Source organism: Centrocercus urophasianus, unplaced genomic scaffold (assembly GCF_019232065.1).
Source record: "Centrocercus urophasianus isolate 14NV4802_14NV808 unplaced genomic scaffold, USGS_Curo_1.0 seq_12, whole genome shotgun sequence".
Classification (NCBI taxonomy): Eukaryota; Metazoa; Chordata; class Aves; order Galliformes; family Phasianidae; genus Centrocercus; species Centrocercus urophasianus.
The window spans coordinates 26,143,282-26,165,255 of NW_024884364.1; the positions used below are offsets into that span (position 1 = coordinate 26,143,282).

General features: G+C 42.8%; 3 protein-coding genes across 6 annotated transcripts in view; 2 read left to right on the top strand and 1 right to left on the bottom strand.

The window, feature by feature from the left end:
• The window catches only part of JAM2 (junctional adhesion molecule 2), a 34,494-nt gene extending 32,332 nt beyond the window's left edge, over window positions 1–2,162 (top strand). For both annotated transcript variants that reach the window (XM_042811059.1, XM_042811060.1), the window contains exon 10: window positions 1–2,162. In XM_042811059.1, coding sequence (XP_042666993.1) covers window positions 1–33 — 33 coding nt within the window. In that variant the 3' untranslated portion in view covers window positions 34–2,162.
• ATP5PF (ATP synthase peripheral stalk subunit F6) lies at window positions 1,073–7,458 on the bottom strand. Of its 2 annotated transcripts, none has more exons than XM_042811062.1 (4): window positions 7,354–7,458; window positions 6,960–7,147; window positions 6,040–6,164; window positions 1,073–1,189 (listed from the first exon to the last, which is right to left on the bottom strand). In XM_042811062.1, exons 2-4 carry the CDS (start codon window positions 7,127–7,129, stop codon window positions 1,161–1,163), a joined length of 324 nt encoding a protein of 107 aa, XP_042666996.1. In that variant the 5' UTR covers window positions 7,130–7,147; window positions 7,354–7,458; the 3' UTR covers window positions 1,073–1,160. The 2 variants fall into 2 exon arrangements, with proteins under 2 accessions (XP_042666996.1, XP_042666995.1); XM_042811061.1 differs by lacking the exon at window positions 7,354–7,458 and adding an exon at window positions 7,245–7,322.
• The window catches only part of GABPA (GA binding protein transcription factor subunit alpha), a 24,381-nt gene continuing 9,799 nt past the window's right edge, over window positions 7,393–21,974 (top strand). Inside the window, exons 1-5 of one of the 2 annotated variants that reach the window (XM_042811057.1) lie at window positions 7,393–7,496; window positions 10,486–10,586; window positions 12,779–12,923; window positions 13,456–13,540; window positions 14,706–14,951. In XM_042811057.1, the coding sequence (XP_042666991.1) occupies window positions 10,510–10,586; window positions 12,779–12,923; window positions 13,456–13,540; window positions 14,706–14,951 (553 nt within the window). In that variant the 5' untranslated portion in view covers window positions 7,393–7,496; window positions 10,486–10,509. Of the gene's footprint in view, window positions 7,497–7,700; window positions 7,780–10,485; window positions 10,587–12,778; window positions 12,924–13,455; window positions 13,541–14,705; window positions 14,952–21,974 lie in introns of those variants that run through there. The other variant, XM_042811056.1, reaches the window with a different exon arrangement.

The following is a 21,974-nucleotide window of genomic DNA, read 5'->3' on the forward strand; positions in this document are numbered from 1 at the left end:
GATTTCAAGCACACCAAATCCTTTGTTATCTAGAAGATTTCAGCCTCTGTGAGGGACATCAAACAACTACTTGTTATACAAAAATATCAAAGGGATTTTTTGACCTCTACTCTGTAAATATTGTTTCCATGTACTATGCACTGAAAATAGAAATTGCTACTGTTTAGATCTAGTCAACTTATTTGTGTATGATTGTTTTTCTTTAACCAACGACAAACCTGCTTAACTTAAAGATGCAATGGCATACACAAGTCAATTTGTGTGGCTTCTCATTTTGTTGATGTATACGTGCAGCAATACAGGATTCACTCTTGCAGCTTGGAACAGTCTGTCCAAGTAACTTTCGTAGATGACGATTGTCAAGGGCTCAAACTCTCCTATAACGTTGACTTCATTCTTACTTATCTGTCCACATTATATTAGGTTTGACAGAGCCATCTAGAAGTACAGAAATAGTTGCCCAGACTTTAACTCACTATCCAGCCAGGACAAAGCTGCTTGTAATTGAGGCCCAAGCATTGTTTTATTGTCTAATATAAAATGCCTACAGCATCTCTTTTACAAGGAAGTACCTCTTTCTGTAAATCGCATACATTACTTGCCAGTACAACTATAGTTGTAATAGCTGGACCCTAAATGTTACAGTATTACAAATAAATAGTTCCTCAGAGCCTGAAGTGTTTGTGTCAGTAGTTTCGTTACTGAAGCTTATGCCCTACAACATCAGTAACAAGTTTCAGTTGTTCCTGTAAGAGCATCACTTATGCGTTCATTGATGTAAAACGAAGTATTTGTGCCTATGCAGATCTATCACCTCCCTTGGGCTTTGCTACAAATTTAGAATTGCTTTCTGAATAATTCCTGCAGAAACTTGAAACATTACAAACTGGGGAAAATAAAGTTTCTTCTGTGTTTATCACTCAGTTTTATAACTTCTCAGCACTGAAACGTAGTTTACTAAAGGGGTTAGCAGTTGGGAGATATGCTATTCAGGTACCTCAGTAACTGTAAGAGCACACAATCAGCTAACTAGAATCCCCATGCATTTGAGAACTTGTTCACGCTTCAGAAATCAAACTGAAACACTGTATTTATTAAGTTACAACTGATGCCATATTCAGCAACTCCATGGATGTTGTTTGGAGGACGATGTGAAGAAATCACTTTGGTGTCTCCTCAAAGTTGGGCTCTAAAGGAGGAATAAAGAAGCCGGGAGAGAAGAGACATGTTAGTTTTTTCTTATTCCAGCCTAAAACACAACCATTCATCTCATATTAAAAAAAACCTAAACATTAAGCTTCAGTATCTTTGGTTTTGGTAGCAACGAGGGCTACAGGCGTGGCAGCTCTAAGAAGAGCCCAGGCATAGGTAAGAGCCAACTCCAGCTGGCTCTGAAAGGGACCCACTGCTGACCAGAGTTAAGCCATGACTGACACAGGGTGTGCCTCTGGGACAGCAGGTTTAAAAAGGGGAAAACTGCTGTGCAGCTGGAAGAGAGGAATAAGAAATGTGAGAGAAACAAACCCTGCAGGCACCAAGGTCAGTGCAGAAAGAGGGGCAGGAGGTGATAAAGGCACACAGCAAAAACTTCTTACAGCTCAGGAGAGACCCATGGTGGAGCAGGCCATTCCCCCTGCTGTCCATGGGTACAGTACATCTCCACCTGCAGCTACAGACTTAGTGCAGCAGCTGATGAGCCCTGGAGGAGGCACAGTCCATGGACAGCCTCCCACGGGAGCAGCCTGGGGCTCGAGCTGTAGCCCCTGGAGAGGAACCCATAGTGGAGCAGGGCTGGGGGAGCTGCCACCTGTGGGGACCTATGTGGAGCACTGTGGTACTGAATGGCAGGCCCTGTGACTGAGAGCCATGTTGGAGCAGCACCTGGACAACTGCAGCCTGAGGGAAGCCCATGCATGATCTGCTTGGGAAGGACAGCATCTCATGTGAGGGACTCATGTAGAATGGAGACAGAGTGACCACGGAGGAGCAACAGAGAAAAAAAACACTATGGACTGACCATAGCCCTCATTCCCCATTCATTTGTGCTGCTTGAGGGGAGGAGTTAGAAGAGGATGGATAGGGAAAGGTGTTTTTAGTTTGCTTTTAGTTTTCACTACTCTAGTCTGTTACTAATTGCCAATAAATTACAGTCTGCTTTTGCACATGACTATAATTGGTGAGTGATCTTCCTGTCCTTATCTCAACCCACAAGCTCCCCACCCTGCAATCATATTTTCATCCCATCCTTCTAAGGAGAGTGAGTGCAAGAGCAGTGTGGTGGTGCTGGGCTGCCCACTGGTTGTTACAGAATCACAGAATCGTAGGGGTTGGAAGGGACCTCCAGAGATCATCGAGTCCAACTCCCCTGCCAAAGGAGGTTCCCTACAGCAGGTCGCACAGGTCGGCATCCAGGCAGGTCTTGAACATCTCCACAGAAGGAGACTCCACCACCTCCCTGGGCAGCCTGTTCCAGTGCTCCGTCACCTCACTGTAAAGAAGTTCTTGCACACATTTGTGCAGAACTTCCTATGCTGCGGTTTCTGGCCGTTTCCCCTTGTCCTGTCTCCACACACTGCTGAAAAAGTCTGGCCTCCCCATTCTGCCCCCCACACCTTAGATATTTATAGACCTGGATCAGGTCCCCTCTCAGTCTTCTTTTCTCAAGGCTGAACAGACCCAGTTCACTCAGCCTTTCCTCATAGGAGAGATGCTCCAGGCCCTTCACCATCTTTGTGGCCCTCCGCTGCACTCTTTCCAAGAGATCCCTGTCTTTTTTGTACTGGGGAGCCCAGAACTGGACGCAGTGCTGCAGATGAGGCCTCACCAGGGCAGAGTGGAGGGGGAGGATCACCTCCCTCGACCTGCTGGACACGCTCTTTTTAATGCACCCCAGGATGCCATTGGCCTTTTTGGCCACAAGGGCACACTGCTGGCTCATGGCCAACCTGTCGTCCACCAGGACACCCAGGTCCCTCTCTGCAGAGCTCCTCTCCAGCAGGCCATCCAACCTGTACCAGTGCATGCAATTATTCCTCCTTAGGTGCAAGACTCTACACTTGCTTTTGTTAAACCTCATCTGGTTTCTTACTGGCCAGCTGTCCAGCCTGTCCAGGTCTCGCTGAATGGCAGCACGGCCTTCAGGCGTGTCAGCCAATCCTCCCAACTTCATATCATCAGCAAACTTGCTGAGGGTGGCCATTATCCCCTCATCAAGGTCACTGATGAAGATGTTGAACAAGACCGGACCCAGCACTGACCCCTGAGGAACACCGCTGGTTACAGGCCTCCAACCGGACTCTGCACCGCCAACAACGACCCTCTGCGCTCTGCCAGTCAGCCAGTTCTCAACCCACCTCACTGTCCACTCATCTATCCCACACTTCCTCAGCTTTGTTATAAGGATGTTGTGGGAGACAGCATCAAATGCCTTGCTGAAATCAAGGTAGACTACATCCACTGCTCTCCCCGCATCCACCCAGCCAATGACAGCCAGTTACACCACCACAGCACCATTAAAAGCATCGACTGCACTTTGAAACAGGTCTTATCCACCTTAAGAGTTGTGTATGTCAGCTTTAAGAAAGACACAGCCCTTGGCAGCATTCTACTGCAGTGTCTTTTATCAACACCTGAGGTGTTAAAAAAGGCAGTTGAGAAACTGAAGAAATCAGTCAGAATATTAGTACATGTTGGCCAGTGTACTGTGTGTTTCCAGCTTAGCTTTCATACAAGAACTAGTAACTAAGCTCTTCTTTCCTCCTTGTTAGTGTCACATAGCTGATAAAGTGAATGGAGTGCACATTTTCAACTACGCACAGCAAAAGATAATTTCCACACTATAGAAACCATGAAGACTAAATTCCTGATGCCAGAAGTACAACCTCAGAAGAGCTGGAGGTTTTGACAGGTGATCTAGAGATGCTTGTTCACTTTGATACAAGAAGTCTGAAAGTTAAAGATTCTGTTTATAGGAATCTTCACTTAGACAAAAGTCTAAAGAATGTAGTCACAGTTTTGAAAACCTGTTGAACCTAGATTAAGGACAGACAGTGGTGGTAAAAGCACCAGGGTAAAACAGTGCCCACCCATGTGACTGTTCTGGTCCTATTGTCACACAAATTGTTTCATCCTAAAAAGAAACCCCTGAACTTTAGTACTATTGTTTAACATATTGCATAGAAATAAAACAGAATATAAATAAACCATGCCCCTAAGCCACTGTAAGTCCTCCTATAAAGATGTTTCATTTTATTTGTGCCAATAAGAATTTGAGGCCAAATCCTTTCTTAATCCAACTGAAATACCACCAAAATAACTGAGGTGAGTTCCTGGTCTAAACTAAATTTCTAGATAGCCTGATCAGAATGACAGCACTGACTGTGGGGTGTTAACTGTAGCTGGCTGCCAGATGCCCCAAAACTGCTTACTCCCTTCTTCCACAACAGAGGAGGAGAAAATCAGATTTAAAAGCTTATGGGTGAAGTTCAAGAGAAAATTGCTTATTTATTACTACCCCACACAAAACAGACTCAACTTTTGGAAGATTAATTTACTGCCAATGAAAATGTGAGTAGTGATGAACAAACAACAAAGCAAGAACACCTTCCCCACATATCCTGTCTTCCCAGGCTCACTGTCTCTCCTTTGTTTCTGATTCATATGCATCTCTCTCCTTCTTCACTGTGTCAGCAGGGTTGCTTTCTCACATATTTTCCCCTTACTCCTTTCATAGCTGCTGTAGTAGTTTCTTTTTACTGTTTACGGAGTGCCTTAATACAGAGGTGCCATCAGTATCACTGGGAACTTACCCCTGTGCTGTGTTGAGTCTGCTGGAGTCAGCTACAACCACGTCCAACATGGGCACAACCCCTGGTGTGCTCACTGAGGCCATCCTAACAGTGCTTCTGCCACCAAAACCTTGCTATATAACTCAAGTCACTGCTGAGTCCCAGCTACCAGCTGCTTACAGCTTAGTGGAAAGACAATTTACCACCCCAACCTGACTTTAGATAAAGCTGCTTGTGAGCAGTAGAGATTTTGAGATGTACTTGCTTAAGTAAGCAAGAGAAACAACTAGATGTGCCTGTCATTAACAAAGGTTAAGTTTGCCCTTATGTTCTAAGGAAGGCAGAGTTGGTGTATTCCCTTTGCATTCCACATGAACCAATCATGCCAAACATTCTTCTCATGCTCAGTCTGGGTCATATAAAAACATTCCCTTGAATGGGTTCACAACATTTCTTTGAAAGGGTAGATAACTGCAGGACAATGGGAAATGGTTTTAAGTTGAGGGAGGGGAGACTTGGGTTGGATGTCAGGGGTAAATTCTTTACAGAGAGAGTGGTGAGGTGCTGGAACAGGCTGCCGAGAGAGGTTGGATGCCCTGTGCCTAGAGGTGTTCAAGGCCAGACTGGATGGAGCCCTGGGCAGCCTGGTCTAGTATTAAACGTGGAGGTAGGTGGCCCTGCATGTGGCAGGGGGGTTAGAGATTCATGATCCTTGAGGTCCCTTCCAACCCTGGCCATTCTGTGATTCTGTAATTCTAATACAAATTGAGAGCAGCTAACCTCAGAACATCTCCAAATAACTGGAGAAGAAATTTTTATATATTTTAGTCATGATGTAATCATTAATAAGCTCTATGTTCATCATTCTGAAATCACTGACTTTCCGGATGAGTTTAAAAAGTTTACAAACTGGAGCTTGGATGATACGCACTGGTTATCCACAATATACAAACAGTGCTGACCTCTTAGGGAAGATGAGAAAATTTGATAAAACAACAGGCCATTCTGCACTTTTCTTAGTGTTTGTGAAACTATTAATTAATGTAAATATGACAGCCCACTGACTGCAAGCCTAGTTAAACATTGATCTAAGTTAGTTCATCTCTTCACTGGAAAACTAAGGTTATTTCCTGAGGGCATCTTGCATGACATGAATGGTTCCAACAAAAGCTAAAAGAGAATTGACTACAAAAGTCAGTTGTTGAGCAGGACCTTTCTTCCAATCAGAGGTTCAGTACCATTGTTAACTCACCCTCAAATTTGAATTCTGGAAACTTGGTTAGATCTCCCTCTCCATACATCCTCTGAAGCCTGGCAAGTGATTCATTCATGTCTTTCTGAAACTCGGGGCCTACATCAACAGGCCCTCCAGCTTGCCTAAAATACAAACAAACAAAGAAGTTCCAATTAATAGTTCAGTTCTGAAAGTTTATATGGAAGTTCTACATTTTCATAGCGATTTATGGATTATCATTTTGACAATCAACTAAAGCAAAAAATTCCAGACATTTTCAGAAGTGACACACCTTAAGGCCCACTTACCTTACAACTAAAGGTTCTCAGAATGGGTTCTAAAGGGCTTTTTGCTGTGAATAATGAAATTCCAAGCTACAGAGGCAGCCTTTGGAGACACAAAACCATGCTGAGTATCTAGATTTGCAGAACTCTGGAGTTTCACTTGTTCCAGGTGTGACTTCTTGACAAAACTGTGATTTGTACCTCTGTTATTTCTGAATTAATGATCATGATTTGAGTATTAAATAAGAAAAAAAAAAAAAAAAGAATAACAAACAGAGGATACTTAATTCAACTGGACTCACACAAGGATTCCTTGGGATACATGTATAAAATAGTTACAGCAGTAACTCTGTAGACTAGTCACCATCTATTGTGTGCTAAGTGCCTTTTAACTCCTTACGAAAAAAGACATCAGGGTCTTTTTTATTTGCTTTTTTTTGCACATCTTCTTCCAGGTTCATAAGGCCACGCCTTTAACTTGTGGCACTATCAGCAGGTGCTGCAGGAAAGCAAAAGTTCTCTTTCAGAACAGTTTCAGGACAGAATTAAACCCAATTTTGTTTTGAGCAAGCAAGCAAACTTGTTTTAGAGCAAACAAAGAGCAGCATTTTTAACCCCTGTGCCATCTGCTGTAAGGCAACTCATCGTACTTACTTGCTTTTTGTGTTGTACTCCCTGATCTTGTCCAGGAAGAGCTTCTGAACCGGATCGAGCTCTTTTGCCTTATTAAAGGCAATGGCAGAAAAACCGATGTTTCTCCGCAGGTGAACGGAGACAGCGGAGCGAAAAAGGGAAGAAAGTCGCAGGATCTGATGCAGGATCATGACGGCGCCGACGTTTTACTTTAAAACAATCAAACAAGCGAATAGAACGCACCGATAACGACGCCCTTCCCTAACATAAGCCGCCTCTCACCCAAAACCGACAGCCCCGACCCACCTCTGCGGAACCTCAGTCACCTTGGGGCCGGGACGCAGCGCGCATGCGCCCAGACCCGCCCTCCCGCGCAAGGCATGCTGGGGCTCCGCGCGGCCTACCGCTGCCTTACCTCGACCCCCACGGCCGCGCGCAGGTCTCGTGAGGGACGGCGTCCGCCGTACAGCCCCGACCAACCGTCCGCCGGACTGACAAAGAGTAACGGACGAACGGCCGCCGGCCCGTCACCGCCGGAAGTAGGAGCTGCGCTTCCGGGTGAGAGGAAACGGCTCGGGGTGGCCGTTCCCCCCCCCCACCGTCCCGCTCTCAGATAGGCGCGCGCGAGGGCCGCCGGGAGGTGTAGTTCCCGCGGCTGCGCGGGGGGTGGCGGTGTCGGCGCGCCCTCCCCACCCGGGCCCGCGCTGGGCCGCACCGCCCAATCCCGAGCGCGCGACGGACTCCGCGGGGCGGCGGTGGCGGCGGGAGTCGGCGGCGCTGCGAGGGCGGCGGGAGGAGGCGTGGGCCGCTGTGCTCGGGGCCGGCGCGTAAGGCTGCGGAGGTGGGTGAACGCGACGCGGCCTGGCGGCCCGGCCCGGCCCGTGTTTTGTTTCCGTTTCTCCCCGGCGCCTCGCGTCTCATTTCCGTTTCGGGTTCAAACAACGCCGCGGGGAGGAGGGGGGAAGCAGGAGGTCTGCAGGGAGAGAAACGGGGACGGCAGGAAGAAGCGGCACATGGCGGCCCTGGCTGCTCCCCGGGCGGGGCAGGGTCCGGCCGTGGCTGGGGGAAAGGCTGGGCGCGTAACGGCGGGCCCCCATCTGGCCGAGCAGCATCGCTGGAGCTTGCTTGAGCCTTAAAAACGGCTTTTGGCCGGCAGTGTGCGGGGGTACTCGGCGTCCCATCTATAGCCTTAGTGTTGTTCCAGGCACGTGCTGCACGGCTACTTTTCCATGGCTGGGTTTGTTTTCGAACTTCTGACCCTTAGTTAGGAAGGAAAACGTCTGAAAACAGGCGTGACTTTGGCCTATCTAGCATCTCTGTCTTGAATGCAAACTGGCTGGTAACTTGCATAAGGCCCTATGTGAAGGCCCCGCTGAGTGTGTGTGGCATTACCAATGAAAGTACTGGTAGGGGTGGCTGTACAAGTGCCCTGTGAAACAGCTGAACCATGGGACCCTCCAGAGAGCAGGAGCATAACATCACCCAAGGTTGGAAAAGCCCTCCAAGATCATCCAGTCTAACCAACCCCCACCATCAAAGCTTTCCCATTAAGCCATGTCCCTTAGTACAACATCTAAATGTCTCTTGTGCAACCTCTTCTTTAGGTTTCTCTCAGTTTGTTATCCCAGGAGGCTGCCTCTGTTGAATTCCTAGCTGCTTCATGGGATTGATTACGTGTATTTTATTTGTATTTCATCTGTATTGTATCTGTACTACTGTATGGTCACCACATTTACAGCATCGCATGCGATTCTTCTGCAAATCTGGCAGATTGAGAAATATAATTAAAATACTTTCATTGAGTTTTTTTTCACTAATGTTTGGTGAGCTCCTTGAACTGCTCCTGCTTCGCACAAATGATAATGATGAGCACAAATTCTGTTTTGTTCTTCTTGTTGCTCAACATTATTTCACTGGTGATAGACAGCTGACATCCCAGATGTCTAACCAGGCTTCTTTCTTCCAGAGAATCTGTGTCTGATTCCTGACATGACAGTCCCCAATCTCTGTAGTTAATAGCCCCAGTGAGCTGCTCTGCGTGAATTTGTTTTGTCTCATCTGAACATATGTGCACTTCCAGTCTTGGAGCAATCCTGTAGCAGCAAATTTCATTGGACGTTGTCTGAAACCTTTGTTTTGTTTGAAGCATGCTGCTGCTTAATATTATCAGGAGTCTCTATTTTAGTGTAACAACACATGACTAATTTTCTCCATTAGTCTTCCTCAAAGCGTTACTGACTTCACGCATTTTGGTCATGTTATTCTTCCTCTTCCCACTCTGCTCACCTCTTTTTCTTGTGTTTTGTGCTTGGTGGAAACCATCTTTATTCCCCTTTCTGTGCCTGCACTTTGCCCTCCTCTGCCTCCCCAGGGTATTTAAAAGTGTAATGTAGTCAATGAGATGCAGCTGTGTAATGGTAAGAAGGCAAAGCACTTAGGAGAGGGAATGAACAGTGCCAGTCCAGCTGCCAATTTGGACTCCAGCCCACAGAAACACCAAAATATATTGCCTTATTCTATGCAATTTCTGGAACTATTCTAGTTCCAGTTACTGTGTTACTGTAATGTTTACGCACTGTGTGTCGTTTTGCGTTTACCAATATTGAGTATTTTCTTTCATAAATCATTTATTTACTCAATCCTTAATTTCTAGAAGTCCTAATAGTCAACCAGATCACTTGTAGCAGTGCAGACATCAATTCTTCCAGAGACTTGTCTCTTCAGAAGTGTTCCCCATGTAGTGTGAAGACGATATGTGAGATTAGTTGGACTCCTTGGACTGGCAGTTCAGCATAGCCATCCCCTGCAGCTAGGAGAGTTTCATGGGGCTAGGTCTGATGAGAATGGAGCAGGTTCTGGTGGTGAGATATTAATGAGGTGCTGTTTAATTCCTATCCAACCCTGGTGGCTTCTCACTGATTGACATCAGATACAGTGCATGATTTCTTCTGGTAGCACAACTAATTTCACATAAGTTTTTGAAGGATGTGGTGTGATGAACAGCATACATTTCTTTAAACAATTTCTCTAAAAGCTGTATGACTTGTTTATTATTCATTTTGATAAAATGAAAACTCCTTACTAGTAGTTGGTATGGGTTTAGTTTAGAACCTGAGAAAGAATGAATCTAGGATGGAAACCTTTCTAGCCTCTTCTCTCATGCAGAGGAAGGTAAATGCATAGCTAAATCTAGATGGCAAAATATGCATTAATTTTCCTAGAACTGTAGGAAGTTGTTTGAAATCAGCCATGAGAAGTTTTAGTTAGTCTATTCCAAAAGCAGTCAGTAAGTGGAGATGTATGCAAGAAAACAAGACTTTGGCCTCAGTGTTTGTTTCTGTTTGGAGTTCCGAATTTGCCCTGCATAACACTTCTTTGTCAACAGGTATTGTCATCTATTTTGTGAAATCGACGTTAGGTTTTGGTTTTCCCTTTTTCTTTAAACAACTATCTAGGTATTTGGTTTAAAAAAAGTTTGATAGGATGCAAACAATCAGCCTGTTTTGTTCATCTGTGACTTACAAAAAGAATTCGTCTTTGTTCCTAGCTCTGTTCTTAAGACATTTCAGCCATGACTAAGAGAGAAGCAGAGGAGTTGATAGAAATAGAAATTGATGGAAATGAGAAACAGGAATGTACTGAAGAAAGGTATGTACTGTCTTTGCTTTTGAGAATCATTAGACTCTGATTTATTTATGTTTTGTTTGTTTTACTGATTTCAGAGCTGTGACTGCACACACTAAGTTCAGTTACCCATGTTTATTATTAGTTATTGTGTAATGCTTCAGAGATGACTATGATTATGAAATAAATGCAAGTGTTTTCTAGCTAGGTGAAAGTAGTAATTTTAAAGTGGTAAAAGTAACTGGATCGCTGTCATCTCTGTGCTCCCGTGCTTGCTTGCTTGATTCTACAGATTTCTTGGCTTTTCTTATGGTTATAAAAGTCCTCATTTTGCCCGTGCTCTCTTCAGTTTTTCTGTTCATCTAATTAAGTGTTGGGTTTTTTTTTTTTTTTTTTTTTTTTTGTTTTAATGGAACTGTAGCTGCTATTGGAAACCGGTGTAGTGCTGTCATAGAATATCCCAATTTGGAAGGAACCTACAAAGAGCACTGAGTCCAACTCTGGGCTCCGCACAGAACCGTGTGAAATTCAAACAGTGTGGCTGAGAGCACTGTAGGTTCGGGGCCGTGCCCACAGCCCCGTGCATCCCTTTCCTCACCCACCGCCCTGTGGTGCAGCCCCTTTCCCTGACCCCCAGCTGCCCTCCCCTGACGCAGCGCCATGCCGTTCCCTCGGGCCCTGTCGCTGTCACACAGAGCAGAGCTCAGCGCTGCCCCTCCGCTCCCTGTGAGGAGCTGCAGCCGCCATCAGGGCTCCCCTCAGCTCCTCTGCTCTGCGCTGAGCACAGCGAGGGGCCTCAGCTGCTCTTTCACTCCTGTCCCTTTACCATCTTCATTGCCCTCTTCTGGGCGCTCTGATAGTTTTATGCCCTCCTTACATTGTGACACCTAAAGTTGCCCACAGTGCTCAAGGAGAGGCTGCAAAGCACAGAGCAGAGCAGGACAGCTCCTTCCTGTGCCTGGCTGGCAGTGCTGGGCCTAGTGCACCCCAGGATATGGTTGGACCTTTGAGTTGCCAGGGCACACTGCTGACTCAAATTCAACTTGACTCCAACACAACCCTCAGGCTCCTTTTCATAGGGCTGCTTTCCAGTGTTCAGTTGTGGTTAAATCTCCCCACGTTTTATTTTTTTTATTTCTGCAGTACTTACAGTAACTTTTTCTTTACTTTTCAGTCTGTAGGAATATTTCTATGTATACTTGTTGCAGATGTTTCAGATTCAGCATGTTCTTCTTTAACTGAAACGAGCCTTTAGTTTCTCCAGTCTATTGCATTCCGTGTTATCCAGGGCCAATTTTTAAAAAATCAGAGATTAAAATCTGTATATTGTGATTGCATTATTGATGAGGCCAATAAAACTGTAGATGCAGAAGTCCACTTTGCCTTAGTTATCTCAACCTAGTTTTTAGTTCCTAAAGCTTCTTTTCTAATATTCACGGCTGTTTTTGAAAATATCAAAGCATGGGAAAAAATAGCCTAGGCTAGTAGGTGACCTGGTCTTTTAAGAACTTGTTTGAAGAACTGTTTGAAAACCAATTATTAATTTCTCCTTATTCCGAGCTCCTCATATAATTTTTAATACTTTTGAACTGCATCCTTTTACTTTCTGATTTCCTCTGTTCAAACGGATATTTCTGAATGCCCATGCTAATAATGCAGTAGGACAACCCAGATACGTGACTGTCTTTCGAGGTTATGCATTGCTGCAGTTCTTTCTGGTTGTCTCTTTTATGTGTTAGGTTTATCATTATGCTGGTTAGTTCCAGGACATGGACGTTTAATCTGTAGAAGTGGGGTTTTTTTTTTTCCTTCTTTGTACCTCATGTGTTAAGTTTTCATATTTGACTTTTAACGTGAATCTTTTAAACACGCTGCATGCAAGGCAGACAGAATTAGTTTACTCAGTGTGAAGGTTAACGGTATGTAATAAGCTGATCGTAACTTCATATATTGAGAACTCAGGTCTGAAAATAATATTGATATGTAGCTTATCTTTTGAACTGTGATACAGCTTAGAAAAAAGTGAGCTGTAAAATCATCAGGATGGAATTTGGTACTGTACCCAAGTAATTTATCTGAATGGCATTAAGATTTCATATACGGTTTTTTATGTAGCTTATTTCTAACTTTTAAAAAATCTGTTCTATAACCGCTGTATTGTGCGAGCTGTACTAACATATGGGTAATGATTTACTATGTTCATTTGGTACTTAAAGCATTGTTGAGCAAACCTACACCACAGCAGAATTTGTGAATCAAGCTATTGACATCAATGAACCAATTGGAAATCTTAAGAAATTACTGGAACCCAGACTGCTGTGTTCCTTGGATGCACATGAAATTTGTCTGCAAGATATACAGGTAAACTGCAAGGTTATAGAAGATTTAAACTCTTACCACAGAGGCATTATACTTCATCTCTTTCTTTCATCATGAAATTTCCTGCTTTTATTTTGTACGTTGCAATGTGGAGTTTAGTTTTACATCAACTTCCTTATCATAAAAACATTTAACGTGTGCACATAGATTCTGTATGAATGAATAAAAAAGCCTGAGATGTTATGGTTTGTTGGGGGGTGACACTCTCCTTACCCAACCACGAGTGAAAGAAGATTGAGTGTAATGACAGTACTGTCTAAGCAAAAACTCATGAGGTAGCAATCGTTTGTTGCTATCTGAGAATCTTCTGAGAGTCCAGTCTTGTTTTGTGTTTGAATAAAGCAGAAATATTTTTATGGTATTCAGATGCATAGGTAACACAATATTTGAGAAAATTCCCCTCCCACATGTTTCTGCGGGCATCTCAATACATTAGTATAACTGTTGTTATAACTTTGTGACTAATATATATTTTCATTCTTTATTATTTTTTAATACTTTTGCTTTTATCAAGCTGGACCCAGATCGAAGCCTTTTTGATCAAGGAGTGAAAACAGATGGAACAGTGCAACTCAGTGTACAAGTAGTATCTAGGCAAGGTAAGCAGTTACATTTGTCTGCTCTGTGGGCCATCTGATATATATTATATGAGTGCTTGTGAACAAACTCAATACTCTTCTTTTTCCAGCTGTAAATGGGTGGTCATATAGTTTCAGGATGTATTTTTTCACTGTTTACTGTGGTTATATGTAGTACCAGTTAAAACAATTGTTATAAACTGACAAAAGCTATGCAAAATGTCTTATGAAACTTCATATCAATTTTAAAGTGGGGGAAAAAAAAATCTGGATCAAATAGTGAGAGTTACCTGGAGTATGAAGCTTTTGTTAAGGGTGAGTAGTTAATCATACCAGGTCAAGTATTAAAGCAGGCAAAAGATTTTTGTCTAGATGAGTGACAGTTCCATCTCTGTGAAGATTGTTTGTGTGTTTTGTGTATTACTAGATTATGAGAGTAGAAGTTGTTAATTGAAAATGAATATGAAGGGCTGGGATCACTATTAGCTGTTTTCTTTGAAGAGCTCTGAGTTGAGTACTGCTGAGATGGAGCATTAACCAAGTTGGTAATGTTTGCTGATGCATAGTCCGTGTTTGAGGTATCAGATAGGATAGTTTTCCCCTTGTTGAATCCTCAGCAATTTACTAGTTGTCAAAAAAACTGTTTCCACTTAATTTTACGTTGCAAAACGAAGGCGTATCTTCCCACTCTGCGGTGTAGTACCTTACATCCTGACAGTACAGTAATCGTGACAGAATTAAAACAAACAAAAAGATTGATAAAGCTGAAAACCTGAACTTTTTTAGTCTTGTTTCGACTTAGTGTTAAATGCACTGTTTTCTGCAGTGGGAGAAAAGGTTTGGTCCTGTGTAGACTTGAGAGACAGTGGGGGAAAACTGTAAACATTGGAAATAATCTGTGTTGGTTGGAAGAAGGCAGCAGGTGCTTGTGGCTTGTTTGTTTGTTTTTGTTTTCCCCAGTATATTTCTTAAAGAACAAATATTTTGATGTGTGACAGAATATGAAACTGCAACACTGGGGAAAGAAAGTGGGACAAATTTGTATTCACTTTTACTGAGGTAGTTCTCATTTAAGATCACCTTCAGAAATTCTGTGACGGTTCCTTTGTATAATTCTTCTTTCCAAAATATGCTAACACATACTAATCAATTATCCTTAATTTTTCTTCATTTGATGTGTACCTAGGGACAGACCCCAAGTTAAATATCCTTGAAATCGTGAAGCCTGTGGAAACTGTGGAGGTAGTAATTGATCCAGATGCTCATCACGCAGAGGCTGAAGCTCACCTTGTTGAGGAAGCTCAAGTGATAACCTTAGATGGAACAAAACACATTACAACCATTTCAGATGAGACCTCTGAACAGGTGACACGATGGGCTGCAGCGTTGGAAGACTACAGAAAGGAGCAGGAGCGCCTAGGCATACCCTATGGTAATAATATCTGATGGTAAATTGTGCATGTGTTGGGTTAGGGAGGTGGGGGTTGGTTCTTCTGTTTGTTTGAGGGCAGGAGGCCTGTTTTTCATAAACGATAATTAACTTGGGTTCTGCAATTCAAGTGCTCTGGTAGCTCATAGGCACGTTACAGATCAGTGCAATGCAGATTTACTTAGCCTTATGCAGAGATGAGTAGAATCAGTGCTTCTAATATTTCTATTAAAATGATGCTTTTTCTTCTAATACTTCTTTTACAGTGAGTTTTTACAAAGCAGTTTTCTTCCTCCTCCGTAAAAATGCGTTTGTTAATGATAAAGCTCTTTTCATATATCTGAAATTGAATTATACTCAGTACTTGGTGGGGGTTTGCTTCTGAATGTACCAAAACACGTTGTTTCATGAGTTGCAGCATACTAAATATATTGTAAACTCAGATTTTGCATGGAAAGCCATGCTTGGCTTCAGCATAATGGGGGAGAAAGAAAAATCAGAGATGGATATAAAGATTCTGTAAATCATCACCTCTTCTGAATTAATGTTGATACTGAGCAGGTTGCTAGTTTATTCTTACTTTAGAAAAAACACCTCTGAATGCCTGCAGAGGATTGACCTGAAACTGTAGGTTTTTTGACCTTTATCACGCTCTGGAGATTATCTGGCTGAGCTGCATGTTCTGACTGGCTGAATAAGATGTACTGTTGAGGCATGTTCAGTATATGAGGCTGTGCTCATATGTAAGCACAACTGCAGAACAAGAGGCTATTTGGAAAGGGAAGTTTGAAGTGCTTAAAAATCCCAGTGTAGTTACATGTCTTTGTAGTATCTTGCCAGTGTTCAAACATATTTTTGATAACTAAAGCAGTGGTCTTTTGATGCCTTTTAATTGTTCTCATTGGCAAATATTTCCAAAATAGCTTTTATCATGCTCTGTCTGTTGGTAGTCAAGGATTTGATGCAGAATGTTTGCGAAGATAGAATGCATTATCAGAGCAGACATTTTTCAGCATGCTCTCCCATGAGGATGCTGAAAAAAATAAAAAGTTATTTAAAACCACATTATTATGATGCTGAATATTGTTGCTACTAAGTTTGAATAGTTCTGTTGCTTTAAGTAAAACCTTAAGACCCACAACTGTGGCTGTGGAAGTTGAATGTCTTCTGTGTCATGGGAGTGCAGATTTTCCAGGAAGATCTGCTAGTTTACTACAGCAGAAATCTTTGTATTAAGAATCGTAGAATCACAAGGTTGAAAAGGACCTACAGGATCATCTAGTCCAAGAATATTAATGTTTATTTGCCTATGTTTAGTTCTCAGTGTAGATACTTGAAATGAGGCACTGTAAATTTCTGATACAGTATGTCAGATATTCTGATATGATATATAGTCCAAATTTTCTGAGAATGTTAAAGTTCTTACCAAGTCCCCAATAAAACCTTTTCAAATATTTCTAGATATGTATATTAAGAAAAAAAAAAAAAAAGGAAAAAGAGGCAAATTTCCTTTAGAAAGCTGTGAGGTTTGGTTCTGTGAAGTTCTCTGAAATTACTCATTTAAATTATTTCCTGGATCTTTTTAAAAGACCTGGTGTGTTGGTGTTAAAAGTCAAGTCCAATCAGTAGAAAATCACCACCTGGAAGGATGTCTTTGCCCTGATGGGTTTTGCTGCAGATGGAAAAATTAGCTTTTAGCAGGCCTTCAAAATGTTGTGGCTTTCCCTTTGTGATATGTTTTGGTGGGTTTTGCCAGAAACTGCAATTTCTCAGCTGTTAAAAGTGTTTCTGCTAATGAAATCCAGAAGTTTAGTAAGTTTAGTTTAGTAAGGGTTCCTAGGAAGAATGAAAGTATTCATTGGAATGAGAAACAAAGCCAGAAAGGGAGTTGTAGAAACCCTGGAAACAATGGAACCTGGTCAGGGAAAATAATGATTTGTGTTGCCCTGCAATCACGTTCAAAGGGAACAAAATTAGCAGACTTTTTTGGTATTTAATTGTGATTTATTATAAGATTCTAAAGGTAAGATCCTTTTGGTGTGGCTTTTCCCAGAGGATTACACTACATGGCTTTTGGTGGCGTTGATGAGAAATGATGCAATGTTACTTACTGTCTTTTATTAAGCGAAATAGAAATTATTGCTCCTAGTTAACATTTATAAACTTAGAAAGCTTTGGGTTGGTTTTTTTTTTTGCTTTTTAAAATTTTGGTTAGCGTATAATTTAAAAATATCTCCTTAGTCTGCTCATAGAAACTATAAGGTTGTGAAAGACCACTAAGATCACCTAGTCTAACCACCATTCCCACTAACCATGTCTCTCAGTCCCACATCCACACACTTCTTGAACTTCCAGGAGCAGTGACCCCTCTTCCCTGGGCAGCCTGTTCCAATGCCTTGCCACACTTTCTGAAAGAGAAGAAGTTTTTTCTTAACGTCCAACCTGTGCCTCTCCTGGTACAACTTGAGGCCTCCTATCATATCACAGTTACCTGGGAGAAGAGACAACCCCCACCTCTCCACAACCTTCTCTCAGATGGTTGTATTGAGCTATGAGGTCTCCCCAGAGCCTCTTCTTTGCCAGACTGAATGGTTCCAGCTCCCTCAGCTACTCCTCAGATACATTACCAGCTTTCTTGTCCTCTTCTGGTTGCACTCCAGGGCCTCAATGTCTTTCTTTAATGAGGGACCCAGAGCAGAACACAGTGCTGAAAGTGTGACCCCACCAGTGCTGGATACGGAGGTGTGATCACCTCCCTACACTTGCTGGTTATTTTTCTGATACAAGCCAGGGTGCTGTTGGCCATCTGGGCACAATACTGATTCATGTTCAGCTGGCTGTCAACTAATAACTCCAGATTCTTTTTTTTCTGCACAGATTTCCATCCACTCTGCCCCAAGCCTGTAGTTTTTATGGGGTTGTTGTGATCGAAACTCAGGACCCAGCACTCGGTCTCTGTTGAACCTCACACAATTAGCCTCAGGCCAGTGATCTGGACTGTTGGAGTCAGCTGTCCTAGCTGTGTCCTTTACCAGTCAGTTGCCCACCCATACCTACTCATTGGGAAGCTGAGTGAGGAAGAGAAGGCCTCAATGCACTGTAAGTTCTGCTTAGCAGTTGCTAAAATGTCAATCTGTTGTCAACACTTGGTTGCAAATCTAAAACGCAGCAACACACAGACAGCTGTGGAGAAAATCAATTCCATCCCAGCCAAACTGAGTACAACTGTGATTTTAAGTACTTTAGAAACTGGGATAATGTTGAGTGAATGTAGAATTTAATATTTCTACATTATGACACACTTAAATGATGACACTCAAATATATTTTATCCATAACCATATCATAACATAATGCAGTGAACTGTCTGAATTGGTACAACTGCTAAGGAGGAACCAGTTTGGAAAATGCTCCAGTATTTCCCACGTGGTTTTTGGGAGGGAGAGGCAAAGTGACATAGTTAAGTCCCCTTTTTTTTTTTTTTCTTCTGTACCACCAAGCAGCATGGTTAGGAGACATCCTCTTTCTCACTGATTTAATGTATTACTCTTGATTTCTTCTATATTGTATTATCTCACATTCTTTTATCACTTCAGTGAAATAGTTGTCTCTTTATATCAGTTAAGCAACAATTCTGCCTTTTCACTTCTTTGTTGGCTTCCCTTTTGGGGGCAGATGGGAGGAAGGGGCTAGGCCTGGCGTGCAGCAAAGATTAAACCTGAGATAGTGAATTGACACCCAATGTGGGGCATGATAGTAATTGAAATAAGACATCTGCTGGGTCTGCATTGAAGTTTCAAACAATTTTTGTCACCATGCTAAATTGTTGCTGTTAGCTAAAGAAGAAAAGTTATTTTTCTCCCTTTTAACATGTTTTTCAAGGGAGTGCACACAATTGTGCTTCAGATTGTGCTACTTAAAACCTATTGGAGCTCCTTTAAGGAAGTCACTCTGGGCTCTTTGTGTGTGTACACCGGACCGATGCTTGTATACAACATGGCATGATTTGAGCATTACAGATTACACTTCAGGTGTTGCTAATGATTCCACTTCTTCCACTGTCTGACCTCCTCCCATACATTTCCTTTTCTCCCCCTTGAAGTTTTTGCATGTGTCTGGAACGTCCAAACTGCCATAATTATACTGTCATGTTAACCGTATGTGCTCCTCATTATTAATATTGGTCAGGGATCTGCCCCAAAGCTGGAAAATATTGAGTGGCAGGGGGTGGGAAGGAATTTAGGAGAAAACTTAGAGAATTGGGCACCCCTGGTGTCATTGAGTTTCACTCCTGAACAGCTGTAGAGCCCTGAATGTTGAGGGAAGTATTTCAGAGAGGAATATTGTAGCTCTGGTGGATCTAAGGAGGCACAAATTATTTAGGGCCTGACTTATGCCTACCAAGCCCTGTTCAACACTATTCAAGGGAAGGGGACCTGTGATTCCAAGAGAGATAGGTGTTCACCAGTTACGTGGTGGAAGTTCACGTAAACCACACCAGCAGTTTTTGCCAATACATTGTCAGCAATGAAATGGAAAGATAATGAGAGACCCTGTGTGAGTTAGTTGGACTACCACCCTTTGAGAATATGAAGAAAACTTTGCCTCCTCTGTGCAGACCTGTAGAGAAAATGTACAAAAACTTGGCAGGTTTGACTATGAGGTTCAGCCCTTTAGAAACCTGGTGCCCTACTTCCCAACATTTCTGAAGTTTCCCATCTGAGCCCATTGTATAACCAATGCAATCCATGTACTCCAAGTAGTATCAGTAGCATGGTGTGTAGAAGGGACCTTCTCTTTGGACATCCAATTTAGCACTGGTAGTCAAGGTGATATAAGGAGCTGTGCTTCACTACCAACTTCTGAAGCAGCTTGAACCTGCTCATGTGCTACTAATATATTTTTTTCAGTTGGAGTGTAGCACTCTTCACATCCACTGTATCCTGGTCTCTAAAACCAAAGGGATCGACCTTGGGTCTCCTCTGGTGTCCTTTTCCAGAGGCTGCAGATGGGACCCTTCTCCCCAGCTGCTTTTTTTTCACTGTGTCCTGTCTGGACAGGCAGTCTCCTGTTTACTTTGTTCAAAAGCTTATTGTTGTTCAGGTGCAAAATCATTCTTCTTCTGTGTCACTTGATAGAGGGCTTACATTGAGCCTATAATTGGGGATATGCATTCTACAGAAACCCACAACACCTAGGAAAGATTGTTTCCTTCTTACTAGTTGGCAGGGACGTAACTTTGATTTTGTTGATGCATCCACTGGGATGTGAAAATGTCTGTCTTGCCATTTTATTCCTAGGAACTGGATTTCCTGTGCAGGTCCCTTGACATTACTTCACTTAATACAAATCCTTCTGCAAGCTGGTTTTGCTATTATTTTCTTCCCTTTCTTGAAAATTTTGCTGTTTTGCCCCACGTGATAATGTCGTCAATGTACTGCAGGTGCTCAAGAACTCCACTCTGTTCCTGTGTGGTCTGGAATGGCCAATGGCAGATGGTTGGGCTGTGTTTCCACCCCTGGGGCAAACAGTTCCAAGTGTACTGAATGCTCCCTGAAGTAAAGGTAAACTGTGGCCTGCACTCTGCTGGTAAATGGATGGAAAAGAGTGTATTGGCAACGTCAGTTGTGGTTTACCACCTGGCTGCCTTTGATTCGAGTTCATATTGAAGTTCTTGCATGTTAAGTACAGCAACACTCAACAGTAGTGAACTTCATTCAGGCCATGATTGTCCACTGTCAGCCTCCGTTTTCCATTGGCTTTTCGTGCTGGCCATATGGGGCTGTTAAATAGTGAGCAAGTCTTGTTGATCACTCCTTGGCTTTCCACTTGACAGGTGAGCTTATGGATGTAGATCAGGTATTCAAAGTAGTCAACTTGGGTTTTTTTTGTTTGTTTTTTGTTTCTTAATTGAGCAGCAGCTCCTCTTTCTCACTTCTCTGCTGGCTTCCTATGGAGGGGGTGGGATGGGGGGAGGCAGCCGGGCCTGTCATGAGGCAGAGATTCATCCTGCAATAAATTGATTGCAGATCTAAAACGTAGCAATGCACAGGCTGTTGTGGAGAAATTTAATTTCATCCCAGCCAAACTCAGCACAGCTGTGATTTTAAACATTTTTAGAAGCTGGAATAATGGTGAATGAATGCAGAACTTAATATTTCAGCATTATTGCACGCTGATCAGTGTATTAGCAGAAGAGCATCCTGGTGTGAGAGATGCTCACTGAAGTACAATGGAAAAAAAGAAAAAAATGATTTTGTGTATTGAGAAGTGTTGTGGATAGTTGGAATGTGAAAGACTTTTTTCCTAAGGAAAATCCCTTTTTTGCCCTTTCCTGCCAAACTAATACCTTTTCATTGGCATTTTAAGAGAAGTCCATCTTTCCATCTAGTCAAATTGAGTCACCATGCCTCTCCTTAATGTTATACAATAACTTGTCTTAAAATAAATGCATAATTGAAAACATACTGTCATTGAATCTTGAGTATAAACACTGACTGGCCTAGAAACAGGCTTTAAAAAATAAAAAATAAAAAATAAAAAAATAAAAAATAATAAAAAAAAAACCCAAAAAAACCTTAAAGGTTGTATAGAAAAATGACTGTGAAGAGGAAAGGGACCTGGTGGTGTTGGTTGATGCTCGGCTGACTGTGTGCCCAGGTGGTCAAGAGGGCCAATGGCATCCTGTCCTGCATTAGAAATAGTGTGGCCAGCAGGAGCAGAGAGGTGATCATCCCCTGTACTCAGCACTGGTGAGGACGCACCTCGAGTACTGTGTTCAGTTTGGGGCCCCTCACTACAAGAAAGACATTGAGGCCCTGGAACGTGTTCAAAGGAGGGCAACAAAGCTGGTGAGGGGTCTGGAACACAAGTCTTATGAGGAGCAGCTGAGGGAGCTGGGATTTTTTAGTCTGGAGAAGAGGAGGCTCAAAAGAGACCTTATTGCACTCTACAGCTTCCTGAAAGGAGGTTGTGGTGAAGAGGGGTTTGGCCTCTTCTCCCAGGCAACGAACAGGACCTAAGGAAA